This window comes from Octopus bimaculoides, chromosome 28 (assembly GCF_046866305.1).
Source record: "Octopus bimaculoides isolate indiv1 chromosome 28, ASM4686630v1, whole genome shotgun sequence".
Lineage (NCBI taxonomy): Eukaryota > Metazoa > Mollusca > Cephalopoda > Octopoda > Octopodidae > Octopus > Octopus bimaculoides.
In genome coordinates, this window is record NC_142955.1 from 19,104,879 (window position 1) to 19,130,322 (window position 25,444).

A 25,444-nucleotide genomic window follows, 5' to 3' on the forward strand; every position below is an offset into this window, starting at 1 on the left:
TATTATTGTTCACAGTTCGTTTCCTTTTGTAATATTTTCTCCCCGCCCCCTCGTCGTCATTTGCACCTCTTATCTCAAAAGGGTCTTCTTTTTTGGGGGGGAGGGGGGTGCCTTAAATGAATCAAATTCCAAACAAACAGCAATAATAATAATGATTCCAAATTTTGGCACAAGGCCAGCAATTTCAGGAGGCGGTGGGTGGGTGGGGGTGGTTTGCAAAGTTGATTAAATTGACCTCTGTTCTTATTCCATCAACCCCGAAAGGATGAAAGACCACCGCAGTGGGATTTGAACTCCGAATGTCAAGAGGGACAAAATGCTAAGCATTTTTTTTTGTCTGGCAATGCCAACCATTCTGCCAACATGCTGCCTTAAAAATAATGATAATAACCCCTTTTACAACAGGTACAAGGCCTGGAATTTGTGGAGAGTAGGGTTAGTCAACCACATCGATCCCGGTAATTGATTGGTACTTCATTTATCGACCCCTGAAAGGATGAAAAGCAAAGTCGACCTCAGCAGAATTTGAACTCCAAATGTAACAATTGGACAGAATGCCACTAAGCATAACAGTCCTTTCTACTAGAGGCACACAGCCTCAAGTTTGGTGGGAAGAGACCAGTTGATTACATCAACCCCAGTGTTTTACTGGTACTTAATTTATTGACCCCGAAAGGATGAAAAGGTGAAGTTGACCTCGGTGGAATTTGAACACCAAACGTTAAGATGGGCAAAATGCCACAAAGCATTGTTAACAATTCTGCCAGCACCAGAGTATTTCGGTTCAATACGACCCAGTCCGAAGAATTTGGAAATGCCCTACAATCTTGGTGTATTGTAAAAACTAGATTTCTCTGGAACTGCACAAAGTACAGTTTAAAGTCCTTGTTGTGACTTGGCAGAAAATATGAATCCCTGATATTCACAATATCTTTTATCTACATCACAATATTGGATACTGTATAACATCCTCAACAATAATAATAATAAGCTTTTCTATTATAGGCACAAGGCCAGGAATTTGGAGGAGGGAACTAGTCGATTACAGCGATCCCAATGCTCAACTGGTACTTAATTTATCGACCCGAAAAAGGATGAAAGGCAAAGTTGACCTCGGCGGAATTTGAGCTCAGAACGTAGCAGCAGATGAAATACCGTCAAGCATTTCGTCCAGTGTCCCGCCTTATAATAATAATAATATTATAACAATAACAATTGCTTCTTCCAGTTAAAAAAACAACAACAAAAAACAATCTGTAGGTATGTACGTTCATTTATCAACATAGTTTGCTGGTTGTGTATATAAGATGTACCAGGGTGTAGAATGAAGCAACAATAGTTTCGATGAAGGGTATATCTGTATGTATACATATATAGACGTGTATGTGTGTATATATATTGAAATGTGTATACTCACACACAAAACGTTTGTGTGTGTGTGTGTGTGTGTGTTTGGATCAATTGGGAAGAGTCAGAAAGGTGTGAGAGAAACGGTAATATATTTTTTCAACTATACGTACCTTTATTTTACCATAATTAATATCGTTATCATCATTATAACAAATGAGCTGAACATAAAGACAATAAATCCTTCGTATTCATTTTAAACAGTTTTAAAGATAAATTGATGCATCACATGAGCTGGAAAATATCGTGTATATACATATGTGTGTGTGTGTGTATGTATATATATATATATATATACATACACACAGCTATATATGTATATATAGCTATAGATATACATATACACACACAGCTATATATATGTGTATGTATATTTATTCACACACAACTATATATATGTGTACTTATATATATATAACATCTCTATATGTATATATATACCTATATATACACACACACAGATGTATGTGCTTGTATATGTACATATACACCCTTTACTACCACATGTGTGCATATATATGTATATGTGTATGTATATATAGTTAGATACATACACAGACATATAAATATCTATAAAGTTGTGTGTGCGCGTGTATGTATATATATATATATGTATATATACACACACACACACATTTGCATTTTTTTCACAGACAATGCTGGTGATGACAATGGAGTCAGAGAATAGCTCAGACCTGTTCGTCATCGACATCGTCGGTTGTCATCACAACACCTCACTTGGTGCACACACATGCAAATTATACATACACACCGCTGGCTGCACGTAACATGCAAACAACTGTGTCTATTCAACATTGTCCAAAAACATCCTTTGACTCTTTCTCTCTCTCTCTCTCCTTTTGGCAGCAGTGTAAAGAAGAGCGGTGGGGTGTGGGGGCGGAGCAAAGGGTGGTAACACAGGAAGAGAGGGGTGGGGATGGGTGTGTCAGAAGGTCTTATCTATTTTCTTTCACTCTTCTGTCTCTGCCCTCTCCTCCAACATGGAGGCAGATGTGAGGGAAGAGGGGTGCGGGAGCGGGGGAAGCACAGTGGTCTCCATTTTATTTAAAAAAAATTTTCAGCTTTTTCCTTCGTTTTTCCTGGTTACAATTTTTTATATCTTGATGTATATCTATCAAACACAAATTTGCACATATATGTGTGTGTGTGTGTGCATACATACATATGTACACACACATATATATATATATATATATATATATATATATATATATATAGATAGATTTGGTGATACAAACAGGAAAACAGACCTCAGAGCACAGGTGTATATATTTATTTGTTAGAAGCTACAAAACGACTCAGGTGTTGAGAGTTTTGTGTAGTGTGGCACTTGCTAAAGTGACAACGCATGAAACTTCCAGCTCCTGAGCCACCTTGCCACTTCTGTCAATTATTTATATACATACATACGTGTGTGTGTACACCTGTATCAATCAAGGCCTACACCTGAAGGCCACCTCTCATTAGTTGACACAAGGTCGATCCTATCTGCAGCTGTTACTCACTTGCCTGCAACAACATAAATGTGCGACCCCCATAGATACTCGAGTGCCACACCCTAATGTTTAGGGCACACAATTTCAATACATATATAACATATACTCACACACAAACACATGTATGTACATACACAGGCTTAAAGCCAGTATACTGTTGCTACTTTTGAGACGTCTCCTGTTTTCTTCTGTAATTCGGTGCATTTACTCAAAAGCTCAAGCAATCTCTCTTTTGTTGCCAGAACCAACAAACGCAAGGGCAAGATGCTCTGAGTAACAAATGAAATGACTCTTTAGCTTAGTGAATAAATGATGCTCCCTACATGCCATTGTACAGTTTTACTCCTGTTTTATACAATCATATATTGTATGTAATATATATATATATATATATATACTGCTTTATTAAATTTGCCTAAACGATATAACAGGGCACTGCTATATACATGTGCATATATATATATGTAATTTATTTTGGGGTTAGCAAGGCTGTCATTGGTTTGATGTTGGGAGAAATCTCAACAATATTCCAGCCTTTGACATGAAACTAATGGTAGCCTTGTTAACCCGTAATTACAGAATATTTATCCACCAATGCGATGTTGAGCACTCATTCTTGTTTGATATTAACCGTGTATATATATATATATATATATATATACATATACACACAAAAGTATTCTATATGTATTGTAATACCATTTGCAATCAATATACATATATATATATATATATACACACACACATACATATAGATGGAAAGGTTTGATAATGAAATAAACTTATAAAAAATTTATTTTAAAAATTAAAAAGAGGAAAAATATAAAATAAATTCAAAATAACAAAAAAAAAACAACCCCCAACAGAAAGAAATATGTAAGAAGGGGGATAATATTTAGGACCATCATGGAGTTTGAAATTTTAGCAGCAGTGTTTAATGTGTTGTGTGCACGTGTGTGTGTGTGTGTATGTATATATATACACAAACATATATATATACATACATACATACACACACAATAGACACATATCTAATAATAATATTTATATACACAGATATATCTCGCACACATAATAGATGTGTAAAAAGGAGTTTAAAATAGAGAGCGAGGGGTGGGGGGGGAGCAAAGGGCCAGAGGGGGGTGGGGGAGAAGGTGAAAGGGAGCAAAGGGGATTGAGTGGGAAGAAAACGAAGTGTTTTTTTTTTGTTTTTTTTCTTTTTCTGAAGTTCGTTAGTGTTTTGATTAGTTTAAAATGAAGAGGAGGAGTCGTAATCCTCTGGAGGTTTGTCCTTGTAACGAGCTTTCCGAATCTCAGCCAAGCGTTTCCGGGCCGAGTCGAGCTCTTTTTCTTTCCGCAGAATTTCTTCCTGTGCCATAATTTCCTGAAAGAAAAAGATTAAATAAATGAATAAAATACAATTTTTTTTTTTATACTTGTTTCAGTCATTTGACTGTGGCCATGCTGGAGCACCGCCTTTAGTCAATCAAATCAACCCCCGGGACTTATTCTTTGTAAGCCTAGTACTTATTTTATCGGTGTCTTTTGCCGAATTGCTAAGTTGTAAACACAGACACACAAACATATATATGGCTATAGTAGAAGACACTTGCCCAAGATGCCATGCAGTGGGACTGAACCCAGAAACATGTGGTTGGTAAGCAAGCTACTTACCACACAGCCATTCCTATACACAAACATATATATATACATACACACACAATCGACACATATCTAATAATAATATTTATATACACAGATATATCTTGCACACATATAATAGATGTATGTGTGAAAAGGAGTTTAAGATAGAGAGCTAGGGGGGGGGAGATAAGGGCCAGAGGGGCGTGGGGGAGAAAGTGAACAGGAGCAATGGGGATCGAGTGGGAAGAAAACGAAGTAGTTTTTTTTTTTTTTTTCTGAAGTTCGTTAGTGTTTTGATTAGTTTAAAAAGAGGAGTCGTAATCCTAGGGTTGCCATCTGCCTAAAACAACAACTATTTAAGTGAGCGCAGTTGATAAAAACAGAAAAACATGTCCTCACCTGTGCAATACCTCCAACCATTCGTTTATTTATGGTCAACTCATCTTCATCAGCTTCGAAGCTCTGTGACTGCTGCGCTGCTTGGACTAATGCATCTGACGCCTTCTTCACTGCATTTCCTGCCGCCTGTCAATGCACAATAACAACACATGCACTGAGTATGCACCTGCTCAACTTCCACCAGCAATCAAAGTCAACAAAATTGCCCCCCCCTTTCACCACCACCATCATTAAACAAACTTCAGCCTCCACTCGTCCATTTGTCTGCACTCCAGCTGCACTCGTCCATTTGTCTGCACTCCAGCTGGCATTCGCTGCCCAGTCACACTCAACAGTGAAAAACTGCATGCAATTACTCATTTTGCCCCACTTCCCCATCACTCGTCCACTCATTCCCTTCCCTCACCCAGACACACAGCTCATTCATTCACCAAATGCCATAATCACCACAAACCCCCTCATCTCTTCCAACTCAACTCCCTTAAAAAAAACATCACAAACACAGCCACAGTAAAACAAAAAAATAAAAAAATAACGAATAAAAATTAGTGGAAAGATTGTCCCACGAACCTGCAATCTTCGCATTGAGATTGAACCGGCATCAGCCTTCACTTTGCACGCCACCAAGAGGGCAGCGGTCGAACCAGCAACTTCCTTCGCTGATGCGATTAATTTTTCTTCACTTGCCTGACCCTGCACCATTGCATTAGCAGCCTCACACAGGCTTTGAGTTGCAGCTGCTACACGGCGAGCCTGCAAAAAAAGAGAAAGCAGAGAAACATCATCACCATTGTCATTTAATGCTCAGAATAAAATATATATATATATATATATACATATGTATGTATGCAGCAATTTACAGTTGATAACCAATGAATTTTTTACAATGTGTATGTGTGTGTACTCTGTTCTCTTTATTCCTCTCTCTCTCTCCTCATCTGTCCTTTTTGTAGAAGAGCGAACGCTCAAAATGTTAAGAACTTCTTTGAATTTTCCTGATTATGAGCCTAATAAACCCTGTTTGTTCTTTTAACGTCATTCTCATGTTTTTTTTTTTTAACTTATACCACACATATATATATATATATATATATATATATATATATATATATACATGAAGCTACAAAGCTTCATATATATATATATGAGTGCCATTTGCGTGACACCAGTACCTCTGTAACAGAATGGAATCAAGTGCTTCCCCTGACGATTCATTGTGGTTAGGCATTTGGATCGTCTAATGCTCAGTTATAAATAACTGCTATGGTGAAACATGTAGCAACTAATAATTTTACACCAGTGTTTATTTTGATTTCTATTTTTCTGAAGGAGTGTACAAGAGTTCAGAGAGTACAGGTGAATTAAATCAGAGTACAAGAGGGTAAGAAAAGTGAGTACTTACTGCAGAAATTAAGCCCTGAGACCACTGGCCATCTTCGTCCAGGGTAGACTTTGAGTATGAAGCGGACACCTAGGGAAGAATGAAAGACACAACATCAGTTTATAAACAAATAGGTTTCATTATAACTCTATGGTCATTCAACATGCTGGAAATAACCAAATCCTCCTTAAATTAGAGAGTAACAATATTAAAAAATGGTTTGGTGTATATACATACATTATTTAGGGTGTGTGTCGTCGTCGTCGTCGTTGTCGTTTAACGTCCGCTTTCCATGCTAGCATGGGTTGGACGATTTGACTGAGAACTGGTGAAACCGGATGGCTGCACCAGGCTCCAATCTGATTTGGCAGAGTTTCTACAGCTGGATGCCCTTCCTAATATATATATACTGACAATATTTAGTGTTTATATATATACATATAGGTGCAGGCATGGCTGTGTGGTAAGAAGTTTGCTTCCCAACCACATGGTCCCAGGTTCAGTGCCACTGCACGGCACCTTGGGTAAGTGTCTTCTGCTATGTAGGATGGAATATTTCCTAGAACAGAAGACAAAAGCTAGTCCTTGAGAAGCAGTTTTTGTTACAGCAAGGCTCTGCATTCTTCAGGTGAGACCCTTAGTAGCTTATATCATTCCTAGCTATGAATATGTCTGTAGATTGGACATAATCTCAGGATTTTCTTTGAACATTTTTAATTAATTATAGAAGTTAACAAATGTGTGCATGTAGCATATATTATTCCTAGCTATGAATATGGCTGTAGATTGGACTTAATCTAAGAGAATTTACTTTGAATATTTCTAATTATTTTAATTAAATCAATGAATGTCTGCAGGTTTCTGTTACCTTTCCTTGGAGTATTAATTCCTTCTGTGCAGCAGATGCTGACTTTACAAGGGCAGCTGTTGCAGTTGCAATAGATTTCGCTGCTTCCAGAATCTGTTCTTCGAATCCCAGGCTCTCGTCAGCTGTCTGGAAGTAGAAATAGGGTTAGAAGATGGATGGAAGGGGATAGCGGAAAGAGAGAAAATAGAGATAGAAATAGTAGACAGAATATATCAAATGAATAGAGATGACAATTGTAGACAAAAGAAGACAGATGGAAGGTGATGGTAAGGGCCAGACATAAGAAGACAAGTAGAAGGAGATAGTAAGGGACAGGTGGAAGGAAGAAGAAAGTAGTAGTTACAGATAGAAGATAAATGAAGAGTGATGACAAAAGTGGACAGATACAAGAAGACAGGAAGAAGGAAAGAGAGAACAGATAGAAATATTTGACAGACGAGAGAGAAGGGAGACAGTAATAGTAGACAGAAGGTAACAAATGAAGAGAGACGACAATAGGAGAGAGAAAGGGACAGATGACAAAACAAGATGGAAGAAATCGAGAGAAGATAAAGGAAGGGGTGAGAAGAAAGACAAGAAATTAAAAAAAACAGATTCAATGAAAATCAAAAAAATACCAGACTAATACAAACAATCCTGAAGATAAATTTTGTGTAGATTGGGAGACAGAAATTGTGGCAGGGCCTTTGTGCGGGTGACACGTAAAAGCACCCACTACACTCTCTGAGTGGTTGGCGTTAGGAAGGGCATCCAGCTGTAGAAACTCTGCCAAATCAGATTGGAGCCTGGTGTAGCCATCTGGTTTCACCAGTCCTCAGTCAAATCGTCCAACCCATGCTAGCATGGAAAGTGGATGTTAAACGACGACGGTGAGGAGAGTTCTTGCTTCCATCTTTGTACTGCAAGGGTTGCTTAGCAACTGTACTAGCTGAGGAGACAGGTTGGTTGGTTAGGGAGAGATTGAATTCAGGCAACCAGTTGGTGCTTGTAAAGAATGTGTTCTATCAAGAGCTGTATGTATGTTAGCAGGTGGGGGGGGGGGCGATATGGCTAGATGATGTTTAGTATTGTAGGGATAGATGTCCAGGAGATGTGCTTTGTTCTCTTGGGTTCTACCTCTGGACACTGTGTCCTTTCTGGGAGTTGTTCGGAGTCCTGGTGTCTATGTTGGGGAGCTGCGATTTGTCCTGGAGGTGTATATCAGGGAGCTGCGCTGTGTCATAAGGTGTATGTCAAGGAACTGTAACATGTGTGGCTCATCCACATTACTTTGGAAGGAGCCTGGGGCTGGTTTCATGGCTTCTCTGGCACCAATGGACAGGATGATGGTCTATTACAGGATCACTCATTTTTGTCACCTGAGTGGATTGGAACAAAGTGAGATGAAGTGTCTTGCTCAAGAACACAACAAATCACCCGATCAAGGAATCGAAACCACAATCTTATGATCATGAGTCCAACACCCTAACTGCTAAACCAAATGTCTAAGGAAGACTACGACGCCTGAGACTATGTGCAGGAGCTGAGCTGTGTTTATGAAGAGTGCATGTACAGGAACCGTACTAAGTCAAAGAGGTGTATGTCAGAGGGGTGTACATCCAGGAGTTATCCTGTCATGGGCTGCACATACATTAACTGTGTTTTGTCATGGTATGTGAACATCTTGCAGCTGTGTTGTACCAGCAGTGTATGTCCAGAATTTGCTGTGTTTAGAGGAGTCTAAAATAAGGGGGCACATGTGATATAGTTCTGCTGTGTTATAGCAGTGTACGCTCGAGAGCAGGGCTCTATTGCGACCGTGCTAAATCAATTGGGTGTGTGTCAGAGACCTCTGCTGTATTATTGCAGTGTGCGCCCATGGGCAGTGCTGCGTCAAGGATTGTATGTGGGGTTGACTGTGTTGTGTTATGGAGGTGCAAGTCCAGGAGTTGTGCCACGTCTCGGGAACCATGTCTGGAAGCAGTGCTGCGCTGAAAGGTTGTACGTCCAGTGCGGGAAAGTGTGTTTGCTGCAGTGGCCTACCGCGACACGGACATGATTGATACTTGGTGGACTTAGGATATTGAACCACCAAAAAATATCAAACATATCTGGTCAAGGCATCCATCATCACCACCATCACCATCATTGTTGTCCTAAAAAAAGATTTTTTTAAAGAAATTCACTTGCACATGTAGGCACGGGGAACCTCAACACCCATGGGCCCAGGAGCAGGGCAGCTTGAAGTTAGGTTTCTTCACAAAGAACAAAAATATAAAAAAAATAAAACAAGACCTTGTTTGTAAAAATTTTTGGACCTGGGTTCCCCCCACCCTCCAATTAATGCTGTTCCTGGGCCAGTGGCAATGAAGGTACAAAGGAAAACAACTTACTTTCGCAGCTTGACGGGGTTGCAACTGGGCGAGTTTTTTCGCAGCAGCTTCAATTGAGCTTGCTGCACCACGGAGTTCATTTTCTGCAATAACTGTCGGGTCACCATAATCAACCCAATTAGGCCCTGTTTAATTTTGGTAATGAATTAAAAAGAAATTAAAATTATTTACATAAAATCACAAAAACAATTGCTGCAAAAACAAACCAAAAAAAAAAAATGGTTAAAATGACTTATTATTAATAATAATCATGATAATTATATAGTCTTTCGCAGCTATTTGACGAATTTAAAAATAGATTTTAATAACAACATCAAAGAGAAGTGTAAAATAGTTTAGCATCAGTCATGCAAAAAAAAAAAAAAAAGCAATACTAAAAAAGTGAAGAGTTTATTGTCATTAATTAGTAATTAGTTAAATATATTATTATTTTTATTATTATTGTATTTCCCAGCATTGCAGACACTATACGATGTTTCCCCTAAAATGTCTTGAAAATTTAATTATGAGAATTATTATTACTTTTAAAAAATAATGCTTTGTTTTGCATTTATTTGAATGAATTTAGAAATAAAATAATTTGAAAATAAAACAAAATGGTTGAATATACTTAAATAAAGAGTTTATTATTCATTAACTATTATTATTGTGGAGGGGCAATGGCCCAGTGGTTAGGACAGCGGACTTGGAATCATAAGATCGTGGTTTCAATTCCAAGACTGGGCGTCGTGAGTGTTTATTGAGCGAAAACACCAAAAGCTCCGGCAGGGGGTGGTGGCGAACCCTGCTGTACCAGCACAGACACGACTATCAACACACACTACACATACTCTCGACCTTCTATTGGTCTATTTATAATGGCTGGTTACTACCACATTTTACTGAGAGGAGTGTACAGTTTCACTATACAACAGTCACCAAGGGACATGCTCAACTGGTTACGGTCAAACGACTGACAAGTAAGTCTGTGGTATTGAGCAGAATATTTGCTGTAGTCCCATCTTTTTATACCAAGACAAAACAATGTACATAACACTTCCAATCAGTTCAGATCAGAAGCCATGAGAGCCACTGCCTGGTACTGCATCCGGGCATTAGCAAATCTGTGGTATTGAGCAGAATATTTGCTGTAGCCCATCTTTTATACTAAGACAAAACAATGTACATGACAACACTTCCAATCAGTTAAGATAAGAAGCCATGAGAGCCACTGCCTGGTATTGCATCCGGGCATTTTATTTATTATTATTATTATTACTACTGTATTCCTCAATGCTGAAGGCATGACGTTCACCTTCCAAACGTCTGAGCATAAGTCGAGGGTTTATTGTGTGTTCTAAAAGGACAAGGGTTACACTTTAAATTGAAGCGACCCTCATCCTTAGACCTCTCACTCATTCTCCCGTTTAACACCAGGCGATGGTCATCTTCACTAAACTTACCATGTCTCCCCACTGTACTGTAAAAGAAGAAAAACACAAATGCAGACTGTAAGTGAGTCACAGGACCTGTATTGCTAATCCCCTAATTTTACTGTGGATATTAACAATTTAAACACAATCATAATAAATTCAGAGCAAATAGTTACATTTCTAGATAAAGAAAAAAAAAAGTTATTTCTAAAAGTCACAATTAATTGAAAAGATACAAATTCAGATTAAATAAATTAAAATCCAGTGAGTCATTGTATTGACGGGATCAATGCTTCTTGATCCCCCTCCCCCCCTTTTTTTAAACCCTATGGACCCCTTTGATACCCGTTTCATTCTACTGGACCCTCGTACCCATTCAGGGTTTCAAAAAATCCTATTATATCCTTATAATCAAATTTTGTTAGGAATTCTATTAAGAAAAATTGTTAAAATATTTTGTGGATCTGTAGAAGTAGAGCCGATTAATTCTTTTATTTCTTTTACTTGTTTCAGTCATTTGACTTCGGGCCATGCTGGAGCATTGCCTCAAGTCGAATAAATCAACCCCAGGACTTATTCTATTCATCTCTTTTGTCAAATTGCTAAGTTATGGTGTTGTAAATACACCAACATCAGTTGTCAAGCAATGGCTGGGAGACAAACACAGACACACAAATACATATATATATATATATATGTATGTATATATATATATACGATGGGCTTCTTTCAGTTTCCATCTACCAAATCCACTCACAAGGCTTTGGTCAGCCCGAGATTATAGTAGAAGACACTTGCCCACGGTGCCACACAGTGGGACTGAACCCGGAACCATGTGGTTGGTTTTTACCACATAGCCACTCCTGTGCCTTATTGCAGATAAATTTTAACAACAAAATCTAATATGGGTCCCTGAGGGCTGGATGGATCCTAGTTGAGAATCACTGGTCCAAACTATCAGATGTTAAACACCACTGGCCACAATGTGCTTCCAATTCTTAATTTATCTACCCCGAAAGGATGAAAGGCAAAAATCGACCTTAGCGGAATTTGAACTCAGAACGTAAAGACAGACAAAATACTGCTAAGCATCTCGCCCGGCGTGCTAACGATTCTACCAGCTCGCTGGTCTTGAAGATTATTGCAAGAAGATTTATCTTATGGTCTTGAAGATTATTGCAAGTGAAATGGGTGGACGATGATCAATAGGACAGAAATGCTTTGTACATTAAAGGAAAAAAAGTATGTGAAGTTTAACAATGGAAAGAAACAAAAATTAAATTAAATGGAAGGAAATTCAATTATAAGTTTTAAAATGTAAAAAGAAACAATTGTTAAAGAATTATCTCTTGTACTTGGAAATACATGAAATATATGCAAATGTGAAATGTATACAAGAATCTAATCTACGTACAATCATCATAGAATATATGCACAAACATGGAACACAGTAAGTTAACTGCAACAAATTAAATTTTAAAAAAAATTATGTCATATGCATTAATGTGTGTGTGTAATGTATTGGGGTCCACTGTGAAATTTATGCAGGAACATTACATATTTGTACAAGTGTAAAACTTATTATTAAGAAAGGTGCAACCTGTTAACATCCTGTGAAATTTAAGGACTAAACATGCAAGAGGAGTGTAATTGAGTAACTGTGAAATGTATGCAGGAATATGTAAGTATAGTTAAATCAACGGGGGAATGTAATAAAGGAAACAAATATTCGTGTAATTTGCATAGAAAATGTAGAAAAAACATGGCTGCATCACAATGAAATGTGTGCAGAAATTTAATCACTATTTTAAAACAGACTTGCGCACGTGTTATGTTAATAGACGTAATAGAGGTGTTTGTACTCTTATGTGAAATGTATGCAGAAGCATGTAATGTGATGAAGGCTTGGTAAACTGCAAGCAGGATCTTGTAGGCAAGATATATGAAATGTACACAAACATATAATGAAGATTATGTGAAATTTAAGCAGGAGTATATAGGTGGGTAACTGAAATATAGGTAAACAGATGGATCACACTGAAATATACAAAGATAAACATAGATATAAGGCTTTGTTGAATGAAATCCCATAAAATATATGCAGAAAAATATCACTGTAAAATGTGTAATCTACAGCCAATAACTGTGAAATATGGATGACAATACACCTTGTAATATGTACAAAGTTACTGTGGAAAGTATACTGATTGAAATCAACAGTGTTATATAAAATATGCAGAAAAAGAATGTAATATACAGTAGGTCACTGTGAAATGTATGTAGAAACACTGTAGAACATTGTGAAATGTAGAAACTGAAGAATGATATACAGATGTGAAATTTATGCAGGCTCATGAAGTGCATTCATACAATGTATCACTGTAGGTTGAAACAAAACTTAGTACACATTGAGGTGCTGTGAAATGTATGCAGAGATACAGTGACTATGAAATGTATGTTGAACTAAAGAATGTAATATATAGTGGCTGAGTGCTAAAAACTACACAGAACCATTAAAATATACAATGGATGATTGTGAAATGTATGCAAAGCCATGAAATATAATACACAACTTATGAATGTGAAATGTTTGCTGTAACATAATTCACTGAACTTTAAATGGGTGAATTATAAACGAAAGCCTCCTTTAACAACCAAACTAGGACAGCCAGTGAGGTTGCCCCAATGCTAGAAATAACAGCCAAAATCACCCTCAAATCACACAGATTGTCTCATAAAGGACAGACGATATTGCAATAGATCTCTACGAGCAAATAATGATGTCTATGTGGTTTCTAGATTTGCTAGAAGTAGCAGCTAGTTCTTCCTGAAATTAAAATCTACTGTCATAAAGAGGAAGAGGCCGCACTGGATAAATGTAGTCCAGAATAAAAGATGGGATGGTCAGGGGTGGAACATCTTTGATCATAGGTCTGCTGGATAAAAGCTGCTCTGGGGGCTAAATTACAACAATGACGAGGAGGAGGGACATACGAGATAATGTACTCCTAGATATGCTATGTCTGAATAATAAATGAGACGGTTATGGCTGGAACCCCTTTGATCACAGGTTTGCTGGATCTGGACTGACCTGGGGCTAAGCAACAAGGACACATGAGAACGTACTCCTAGATACACTTATGCCTGAGTTAATGACTGTCATTATTAAGCTGGTGTTTGGTGCATAAATTAACATATAATTATGATGGAAGGTTCTAATTTAGATCCCTTTAAAATAAGAAGTCTTTATCAGAAAAATGGGTGAAATCTGGCGGATTGGGATCAAAAGGGGTCAACTCTAGGTTAATCTTGGTAAAAATGCTGTTTATTTCTTTTGTTACTCACTTTTACTCCTTTACTTGTTTCAGTCATTTGACTGTGGCCATGCTGGAGCACCGCCTTTAGTCGAGCAAATCGACCCCAGGACTTATTCTTTGTAAGCCTGGTACTTATTCTATCGGTCTCTTTTGCCGAACCGTTAAGTTACGGGGACCTAAACACACCAGCATCGGTTGTCAAGCGATGTTGGGGGACAAACACAGACACACAAACGTATATATATATATATATATATATATATATATATATATATATATATATATATATATATATATATACGGCGGGCTTCTTTCAGTTTCCGTCTACCAAATCCACTCACAAGGCTTTGGTTGGCCCGAGGCTATAGTAGAAGACATTTGCCCAAGGTGCCACACAGTGGGACTGAACCCGGAACCATGTGGTTGGTAAGCAAGCTACTTACCACACAGCCACTCCTTCGCATATTTCTACTGAAATATATTACCACTATTTCAATTAATTGTGAAAATATTTAGTAGAAGAATTTAGTAGAATAAATTTCATCGCTTTAAAACAAGAAGTTTGTAGCACAGAAGCAGAGGAGAGGTAGTCTCAGGTGGATTGGTTATCAAAACGGTTGAATGGGATTTATATGGAAGTCAGGACACCATGAATCCGATGCCATTTTCACCATTCTGAAACGGATGGCTGGACAGGACAGAGGAGAGAGACGAGTCGAGATAGAATGTGGAGGAGAGAGAAGTGGAAGGATTTCTTCGTAAAATTTTTTTTTTTAACTAGCAAGTGGCGGGGGGGGGGGGGGGGCGATTTTATGGTTCTAGCCATAACTCTCCAGAATTTTTTCTTCAGACGTAGAATATCTAAAATAACATTATGCAGGGTGCAGCAAAATAAGGAACCTCAGATTCACCATTCTTGATAAATGTTTCAACAGCAAACGCATAGCATGTGTCAGTCCGAACTACAATGGTAACTGAAAAACAAAATGGTAAAATATTAGCGACAGGAAGACACCATTTCCACCTGTCTAAGTTAATTAGTGCCACAAGAATGGCTGTGTAAAAGGTGGGAGGATTTTCTGCCACATCCGATAAATTGTGCTAATCTTTTTTAAGAGGGAAAGTGTGTGATCTGAGAGAGATTTGGTAGATACTTCTAGCAGTTTGTAGAATGTTCTAAGGAAAAATATCTGCAGTGAGTATTGCAGAAATGCTAAGGAATGCTTACAGAAATGATGAGGAATGTGACTGAAGCATTGAAGATTGCCACAAGAATTCCAAGTATTGTAACGAGTGCTGCAAAGAAGGTCACAAGAATGCTACACGAATTGCAAAACATGCAACAGACACAAGAAAAACGGTAAAGAATGGCAACAGAATTGTAATAAACATCAAAATAATAATAGTAACGCCACAGGAAGGCTAAATGAATGTCAAAAGAATTTTAAGGAATGCTAGATGAGTGCAACGGTGACGGCTATAACAACAATAATGGTGAGAAACAATGACGAGGAGGAGGGAATACGACATTCAATTGTAATGAAGGCTAAAAGAAGGCTAAGGAACACAAGAACAGTTCTAGGATTCACAAGACTGCTTAAAGATATCACAATGGTTGCAGGAATAGTCACAGCTATATTACAATTGTGACGACTGCTACACAGATAAGGAATGCCACAAAAGAAAAACAAAAATGGTACAAGAATGCTAAGAAATATCACAGAAAACACTTATGAGTGTCACAAGAATGCTAAAGGAATGCCACAAGAACAAAAACAGAAAAGAATGGTAAAAAGAAAGTCGTAAGGATGTCAGTTTTGTACTTCACCTTACTACCTACTTCCACCACCCCTGCCACTCCCTGATTGTGGTTTAAAAAAAAGACCCCCCCCCCCCCAGTGGTCCTCAACAGGGGTTCACATGACCCTTAGAGGACCACATAAGATCTGGTTGTTAAAATTTAGGTCCAATACACAAAATATTTTTTCACAATTTTTAATTAACACAATTCCTCATAATTCCTAATTATAAAGATATAAAGGGATTAAAAAAAAAAAATTAGGGTCCAATAGAGTAAAATAAGAATCAAAGGGGCCCATAGGTAAAAAGGGGTTGAGACCCTCTGGTATAGACCCCGAAAAGATGAATAAAATTTTGACCATGGTGAGGTTTGAACTCAGGACACAAGGGCCTACAACTGAAGTGTTTTAAGTTAGCTTGTCCATCATTTAATAATAATAATAATAATAATAATAATAATCCTTTCTACTAAAGGCACAAGGCCTGAAATTTGTGGGGAGGGAACTAGTCGATTACATGGACCCCAGTGCTTCACTGGTACTCAATTTATCGACCCCGTAAAGATGAAGTCGACCTTGGCGGAATTTGAACTCAGAATGTAAAGATGGACAAAATACTGCCAAACATTCTATGCAAACAATTCTGCCAGCTCACCACCTTAACAATAATCATAATAATAATAGTAATCCTTTCTACTATAGGCACAAGGCCTGACATTTTGGTGGAGGGGACCAGTTGATTACATCAACCCCAGTGCATAACTGGTACTTAATTTATCGACCCTGAAAGGAGAAAAGGCAAAGTTGACCCCGACAGAATTTGAACTCAGAATGTAAAGGCCGGAGAAATGCCACTAAGCGTTTTACCCGGCATGCTAACGATTCTGCCAGCTCACCAATTAATAATAATAATAATAATAATAATATTATCTACAACAAGAACAACATGGTAACAACAGCAAATACGAAAACAACAACAGTAATAATAATAACAATAATAATAATAACAACGATAATAATAACGATAATGACGACAACGATGATTAAAACAAAAAAGGGTTTTGTTGTTAGAAATATGAAAGGTGACGAACCTAATTTACCATCTGGTGACGGTAATGCACTAGTATCTGTTTTATATTTTTCTGCAGAAAAGAACACATTGGACATGAGGCGGAGGAATACAAGAGGAAGAGAAAAAATAGTTCTTTGGGAAATCGGGCCAGGATATTAATAATGATGATAATAATAATAATAATAATAATAATGATGAAAAGGATGATGATAATAATTATGACAAAGATAATGCTTCTTTCTACGATAGGCAGAAGACCTGATATTTTGGTGGAGGGACTAGTTGAGTGCAATAACCTCTCGTGCTCAACTAGTACGTATTTCATTGACCCATTGCCAAGAGGGTGAAGGGCAAAGTTGACCTGGGTGGAATTTGAACTGAGGACGTAAAGACAGACGAAATGCTGCTAAGCATTTCGTCCAATGTGTTAACGATTCTACCAGTTTGCTGCCAAAATAAGTGGCAGCTACGAGAGTCAAACATAAAAGGTTATCCCTATTGTCATCAGAGCATTGGGGGTCAACACCACCCAATCTGAAAAAACATCTGTAAACCTTAGAAAAAAAACCTACAATCTAGATGTATTGCAAAAGTCGGCATTACTTGGAATTGCACGCATATTGCGTAAAGTACTGTCTGTCTGAGGTCCTTGTTGTGACTTGACAAACAGTAAAAACCCCTGGTAGACACAATATCTTTAATCAATAACCTCACGGTATTGCATACTGTGCGACATCTATGATAACAACAACAACAATAATAATGGTTTCAAATTTTGACACAAGGCCAGTAAGTTTAGAGGAAGGGGTTAGTCAATTATATTGCCCCCCCCCCTTCTATGCTCAGCTGGTACTTATTTCATTGAACCCCCCCCCAAAAAAGATGAAAGGCAAAGTCGACCTCAGTGGAATTTGAACTCAGAACGTAAGGATGGACGAAATGCCGCTAAGCAGTTTGCCCAACATGCTAACGATTCTGCCGGCTTGCCGCTTTCATATAATAATAATAATAATAATAATAATAATAATAATAATAATAATAATAATAGTAACAATAATCACGAGTGACTGATGAGATTTTACTGGTGGAAGTTAGAGGGGGGGGGGAGAAAGGCATGAAAAATTGTAGCAAAACAGAAAGGACAATAAAGTGTTCTGTTAGCGCATGTCTAAACACAAAGGGTCAATGAAAAAACCCCACAAATTCCAGATCATCAATTCTATCAAAGGCAAGTGTCTCCCCCTAGCCTTGTTCTCTGGTTTCCAGGTCCATGTTGAGATTAAGGGCCCATTCAGCCACACCGAAATTTGTCACTCTCATCCATCATTAAGCAAATTTTTAGAATTTGTTGAGGGCACCATCTCCCTCTTCAAGGGACCAAAGTCCAAGGCCATAAATCTAACAAGAAGGGATCACAGCTGATCATATTTAGAAGGCATGTGGCTTACTGATTTGGGTGTTGCACTCATGATTGTAAGATCATGGGTTCAATTTAAGGACTAGGCGGCACATTGTGTTCTTGAGCAAAACACTTCATTTCACGTTGCTCCAGTCGATTCTGCGACAGACTGGTATCCTGTTCAGAAGTAAGGGCAACAACTATGGCACAGGTCAAGCTCCCTGTGACTGGTGGAGGTTATCCTTAGACTGTAAACCTGGCCTAAAGGCTTGTAACAGACTAGAGTCTGCTAAATGCAACCCAGGAATATTAACCCTTTTGTCACCCTATTTCTGTTGAGATGCTCTGTGTTTCTTTCAAATAATTTTGAAAATAACAAAGAATTTAGTAAAATAACTTTGTTATCATTAAGCTAGTGTTAGGAACATAAATTGTGACTAAGGTTTTGGTGGAAGATTTTAATTCAAAACTTATGAAAACAAGACATTTGTACTACAAAGCCAGAAATGGTTTCAGCCAGTTTGGTATGGAAAGGGTTAAACACACTTCTACATTTGGGCAGATGCACATTAGAAGCAGTTGGAAGGGTGTGGATTGAAGGAAATTTAGGCTATTATTTCTAGCTTATAGAGCGGCCACATTGAGGTCTCCTTCTCTCATGTCTTCTGCTGATTATTTTTCTTCTTAAAGGAGACAAGAAATTAAACTTAAATCCTAAGAACAGAAATGCTGGTCCTCATCTAGTTTCTGCCGACCAAAACTTCCTTTAAATTTTCAGTTGATCTGAAGCTAGAGAAGACACTTGCCTAAGGTGCTGCGCAGTGGGCTTGAACCCGAAACCTCATAGTTATAAAGCAGAGCGAACTTCTTAACCACACAGCCATGCCTGCATAATACACTAAACTGAAATCAAAGCATTTGTTAATTTGTCTTTATATATATATATATATATATATATATATATATATATATATATATATATGTATATATAAACATAAACCCCAACAACTTTATGTTTAGAAATAATATCATGAAATAAGAAACCAAATCAATTAGTTGATAATTTCTAATTTCGGGACAAGGGCCAGCATTTTTGAGGGAAAGGTTTAGCTGAAACCACTGACCCTATTTCTTGACTGGTATCCTGATAGGATTTGAACTCAAAACATAAAATGTCAGACACATGTCACAAGGCATTTTCCCAATGCTTTCATATTCTGCCAAACCACTAACTTCAATAATAATAATAATAATAATAATGGTTTCATGTTTTGGCACAAGATGAGCAATTTCGGGGAATGAGGTCAGTCAAGTCAATTACATTGACCCCCAAGTATCCAACTGCTACTTATTTTACTGGACGAAAAAGGGTGAAAGGCAAAGTTGAACTCGGTGGAATTTGAACTAGGAATGGAAAGATGGATGAATTGCCGTTGAGCACTTCATCCAGCGCAGCAACAATTCTACCAGCTTGCCAACTTAGTGACGATGACAACAACATCACGGTTTCAAATTTAGTTGGTACTTATTTAACAATCCTGCAGGAATCAAAGGTAAATTCGACCATGGCAGAAATATATATATATATCAAAATATATTATGCAAAGTGTTCAGTTATTATATATCCATTACAACCGATCTTACCAATCGGTTTCGCACAGGGGCTTCAAAGGGAGTGTTGGGTAACAATCCGATAATGTAACCCTGCACTCATCAGAGGTATCTGATCTGGAATGAAATATGGCGACTACCCTCTCAATAGTATTTAAATACTACTGTATTTAAATATACAATATATGAATATAATAAAATACAATTATATGACAATATGTATATAAAATACTACATACATATACATATGTATGTATAATACAATTATATATATAAATATACAATACATAAAATGGTGTATATATATATATATATATATATATATATATATATATGTAGGAAAATGAAAAATAATAATAAGGCAGAATGCTAAACTGGAAGCATATTTTAATAGAGATTTCTCTAACCGGCTTTCATTGCGAAGCAAATTTTCAAGAAGAGGGAGAATGAAAATGTTTTTTACAAAGAAGTACAAAATAAAGAAAATAATATATAAAAAAATAAATATACCAATACCTTATATTGTCTTTGAACTTCAAAAGCTCAAAGACAATATAAGGTATTGGTATATTTATTTTTTTATATATTATTTTCTTTATTTTGTACTTCTTTGTAAAAAACATTTTCATTCTCCCTCTTCTTGAAAATTTGCTTCGCAATGAAAGCCGGTTAGAGAAATCTCTATTAAAATATGCTTCCAGTTTAGCATTCTGCCTTATTATTATTTTTCATTTTCCTATTATTTCTCCACGTGCGGTTAACACAACCCCACTATTTACTGACTTATATATATATATATTTATATATATATATATATATATATATATATATATATATACATACATATATACACATGTGTGTGTATATATGTATATATCTATACGTAAATGCATGCAAAAAATATATAACACTGACTACGACTGTGCTGCGCTCTACTGGGTAAGGCAGGTGAGTGATAGGTAAGTAGTGGACAGGTGTTCACACATGGTTAGACAAGTAGGTCGATAGGTAGGCAGGTAAAGAAAAAAAATGTTCACACACTGTTAGCAAAACTCACAGTAACACAGACACACACACATTGGTCAGTGAGGGAACAGGTCAATCGAATCAGTGGTCCTCAACCAGTTTTTGCATTTGAAACCCTTTATTCAGATGGGTCCTCTTAGCCATTTGATATTTAAAAAAATCCTATTCACCATCATGATCATTTAACGTCTGTTTTCCATGCTGGCATGGGTTGGATGGTTTCACTGAAAACTGGTAAGCTGCACCAGGTTCCAATCTGATTATATTTTCATAATTAATTGTTGTAATTATATCATATAATTAAATATTATCAGGAATTTCATTAAAGAAATTAAACATATTTTGTGTATTCTAGAAAATACAACCAAATTTTATCAGATTTAAATTTTAGCAACAAAATTTTATACGGACCCACAATGGTCACATGGGCCCTGGTTGAGAACCACTGAATTATAAAGTAAGTATGTGAAGGGGGGGGGGGAGGACAGACAAGCGACACGACGACAACAACAACGACAAAGAGACGACGATGAAAGACTGAGGTGGTGCCGAGTTAAGGGTGCGAAGTTATACAACATACCTTCTACAACACCTAGACGGAAGAAAATGGAACGAAATGGTTAATGAATGAGGCATGATATTTTTGGTGAAAGAAGACAGGCAGCAGAGGGAGCAGCAGCAAAATATATTGTCAAACATTGAGGAGGGGGCCAAGGAAACAGGACAGGAAGTGCAAGCAGGGTCGATTTAGTTTTCAGTTAAATTTTCTACACTGTGTGTATGGATGAGGAGACAGAACTTGTTTTAATAAGATTCTTACATTGGGACTACACTGTGTTTGCATGTGATGTAGGAGGGGGTGCACGGTGTGAGTGTGTGTGTGTGTAGGAAGACAGGTCTTTTTCTAGTTAAACTCTTGCACTGAGAAGAAAACACCAGCACTATTTTTCAAAAATTTCAATCATTTGATCTTATCAGAGTTGTCTCCATTTCTTCTTTATTTTGTTTAACCTTTCAGCATTTAAACCGGCCAATATATTCTACTCGTTTTATGTTCAAAACTGGCCAGATCAGGTATCTCATACCTACTCTGCAAGGTCAGCCTAAAAATAAGCTATCATATCATGAAAATTTCCAGGGGGGGTTACAGACAATGAACAATCACAGTGAATTGAAGATTTGTCTCCTCATTTCATTTGCCAAAACCCTCGTGTGTGTGTGTGTGTGTGTGTGTGTGTGTGTGTGCATTTGTGGAGGCACATGATTTAGTGGTTAAAGTGTTGCCCTCCTGATCTGAGGTTGTGGTTTCAATCCCTGGCTCAAGCAATATGTTGAGTTCTTAAATGAAAGATTTCATTTCATGCTGCGCGTGTCCACTTGGCTGAGTAACCAATGGAGCGCCAGTTATATATAAGGTGCATGGCTTAGTGGTTAGGGCATTTGGCTCAAGACCATAAGGTGAAGAGTTCAATTTCCCAGTAACATGCTGTGTCCTTGAGCAAGACACTTGATTGCATGTTGCTCCTCCTGTCCACTCACCTAAAGGCCAGCCTTTTCACATCGTGTGTCACACAGAATCCCCCTGAGAACTACGTTAAGGGTACAAGTGTCTGTGGAGTACTCAGCCACTTTCACAAGCAGGCTGTTTCATTGATCAGATCAAGCAAAACACACATCGTTGTAGCTGACAGAGTGTGTGTGTGTGTGTGTATTTGAAAGTGTATGTGTGTGTGTATTTGGGAACAGAAGAGAAGACATTAGGGAAGGAGTGGGGGAGGGGGTGTTGCTAAAAAAAAGAAAAGAAAAAAAGAGAACCCTGCTCAGCAGCTCAATTAGTAAAAACAGCCATTAAAAATATATCCAACTAATTAACATTACAATTAGTAATAGTTTTTTTAATCATATTTTAATCAGTAGTAATTAAGGACAACAACACTTGGCTCAGGTGTTGTTGTATCGGAGTGCAGCGGAGAATGCAATGCAGTCTTATAGCAACAAGGCGGGGAGGAAAGAGAGTGTTGGGGGGGGGATGGAGGCACAAAAACTAAACAATGCAATTATAGTTGTGTGGTGGTAGCGGTGGTGATGAGGGAAATGATGATGATGATGATGATGATGACAGTGGTGATGGTGGTGGTGATGACAGTGACGGCACCGCCACCGCTGGTGACAGTGGCAAAGATGGCAGCGGTTTTGAAGAATACTTATGTCTGGCACAAGTCCAGCAATGTGCAGGGGCTGGGATGGGGTGGGGGTTGGGGTGGTTTCCGGGTGACGATAAAAGTGAACCCAGTATTATAACTGGGACCTTACGGCGAGTGCATATCTCCGCTGGGACGGGCACTGGGGTGTGTAAACTCAACAGGAATAACTGTTGTATACAAACCTATATATAAAGCAAACCAGTTTTATTTTATACACTCATGATTGTTTATACATACAATTATGACTGTATACATACATTAGCATACATGGACAGATATTCACACACACACACACACACATATATATATACATACATATCACTGTATATTCATACATATATGATCCACTGTGAACAAACACACACACATACATACATACAATTATAACCAACACATACACATGTATGCACATATTGTATAAACACAACCTGTGCTGTATTATATATACATGTATGACACTATATATATATATATATATATATATATATATATATATATGCATATACATACACTTATATATGTATGTATATATATCCATAATTATATATATATATATATATATATCCATAATTATATATATATACATATATATAAAATATATATTTTTGATCATCTATATTCTAGATAAAATATTTAAATTACAGATATATATATATATATATATATATATATATATATATATATATATATATATATATGTTAATGTGTAAATAAAACATTGGACCTTCCTGGGGAATTTCCGATACAAAATAATATTAAAAAAAAAACAAAAATTTTTAAAAAAGATAAAAATTGGGTGCAATTTCTCTTTACGCCACAAAAGTAAACAAGGTAAAAATAAAAAAATAGACAAAAAAAAACAAAAGAATAATTATGAAGGAACACAGTATGACAAAGTGATAGGATTTGGTAAACAACAATGGCAAGAATTCCATGATTCTAATACTGGCACAAGGCCACCAGTTTTGAGGGGAGGGGGTTAGTTTATCACACTGAATCCAATGTGTGGCTGGTGCTATGTTTTATCAACTTTGGCGGGGAGGAACAGTAATGCCAACCTCAATAAATAACGATGTAATATTAACATAAGATATACATACATATATATATACATACATACATACATACATACATACATACATATATATATATGTATGTATGTATGTATGTATGTATGTATATATATATATATATATAAATGGAATGGTGGTAGCTGTAATATTTATCTCAAAGACCCTTCTCTTAAGACATTTTCTGTGTAAAGCGCGCGCACATACAAATGCTTTGTACTTCAATTTGTCACGTTTTAACGAATATGAAGTAAGTTTAGATTATAATCACAAGCATGGTCATGTGGTTAAGAAGTTTAGTTCGCAGCTGTGTGGTTCTGGGTTCATTCCGACTGCATGGCATATTGCGCATAAAGGTGTTTTAATGCAAAGCGCCCAAATGGTTAAAGGAATTTCATACTGCTACCAAGGACTAAAGTTTAAGGTTTAGGCATCTCTTCGGTTATAGCTTCAGCTTCACCAATGCTTAATGAGAGGAATTTGGTTGACCGAAATGGTGCAGGTGTCCATCATATCCCATACACACACCGAGCAAAATCATAGTTGTGGCAGATACCAGTGTCACACAAATGGCATCTGTGCCGGTGGCACATAAAAAGCAGTCGCTACACTCTCAGAGTGGTTGGCATTAGGAAGGGCATCCAGCCGTAGGCTACCATGCCAAATCAGACTAGAGTCTGGCACAGCCTTCCAGCTTGCCAACCCAGTCAACCCAGTCAAACCATCCAACCCATGCCAGCATCGACAATGGACGTTAAATGATGATGATGATGATGATGATGATGGTGGTTATTAATATGATGCTAATGCGTTGTATTAGAATGTTGTCTTGAAGTCTGATGACAAGTCTCTTCAAATCTCAAGATCCTTGTTTTGGATTCTTACAGAATATAGGATGGGACTTTTCTACCAGTTGACAACATGAGTCTCAACTTCAATGCTACCT

At 37.3% G+C, this 25,444-nt stretch overlaps 1 protein-coding gene across 1 annotated transcript in view; it reads right to left on the reverse strand.

Annotated features, from left to right (window-relative positions):
• Positions 1-1,255: 1,255 nt before the first annotated feature.
• LOC106872263 (talin-2) overlaps positions 1,256-25,444 on the reverse strand; it is an 83,243-nt gene continuing 59,054 nt past the window's right edge. The window contains exons 23-29 of the mRNA XM_089344726.1: positions 17,208-17,258; positions 9,589-9,713; positions 7,217-7,342; positions 6,370-6,438; positions 5,538-5,720; positions 4,968-5,093; positions 1,256-4,308 (exon numbers count right to left, since the gene is read on the reverse strand). Of these exons, the coding sequence (XP_089200852.1) occupies positions 4,174-4,308; positions 4,968-5,093; positions 5,538-5,720; positions 6,370-6,438; positions 7,217-7,342; positions 9,589-9,713; positions 17,208-17,258 (815 nt within the window). The 3' untranslated portion in view covers positions 1,256-4,173. The remainder of the gene's footprint in view (positions 4,309-4,967; positions 5,094-5,537; positions 5,721-6,369; positions 6,439-7,216; positions 7,343-9,588; positions 9,714-17,207; positions 17,259-25,444) is intronic.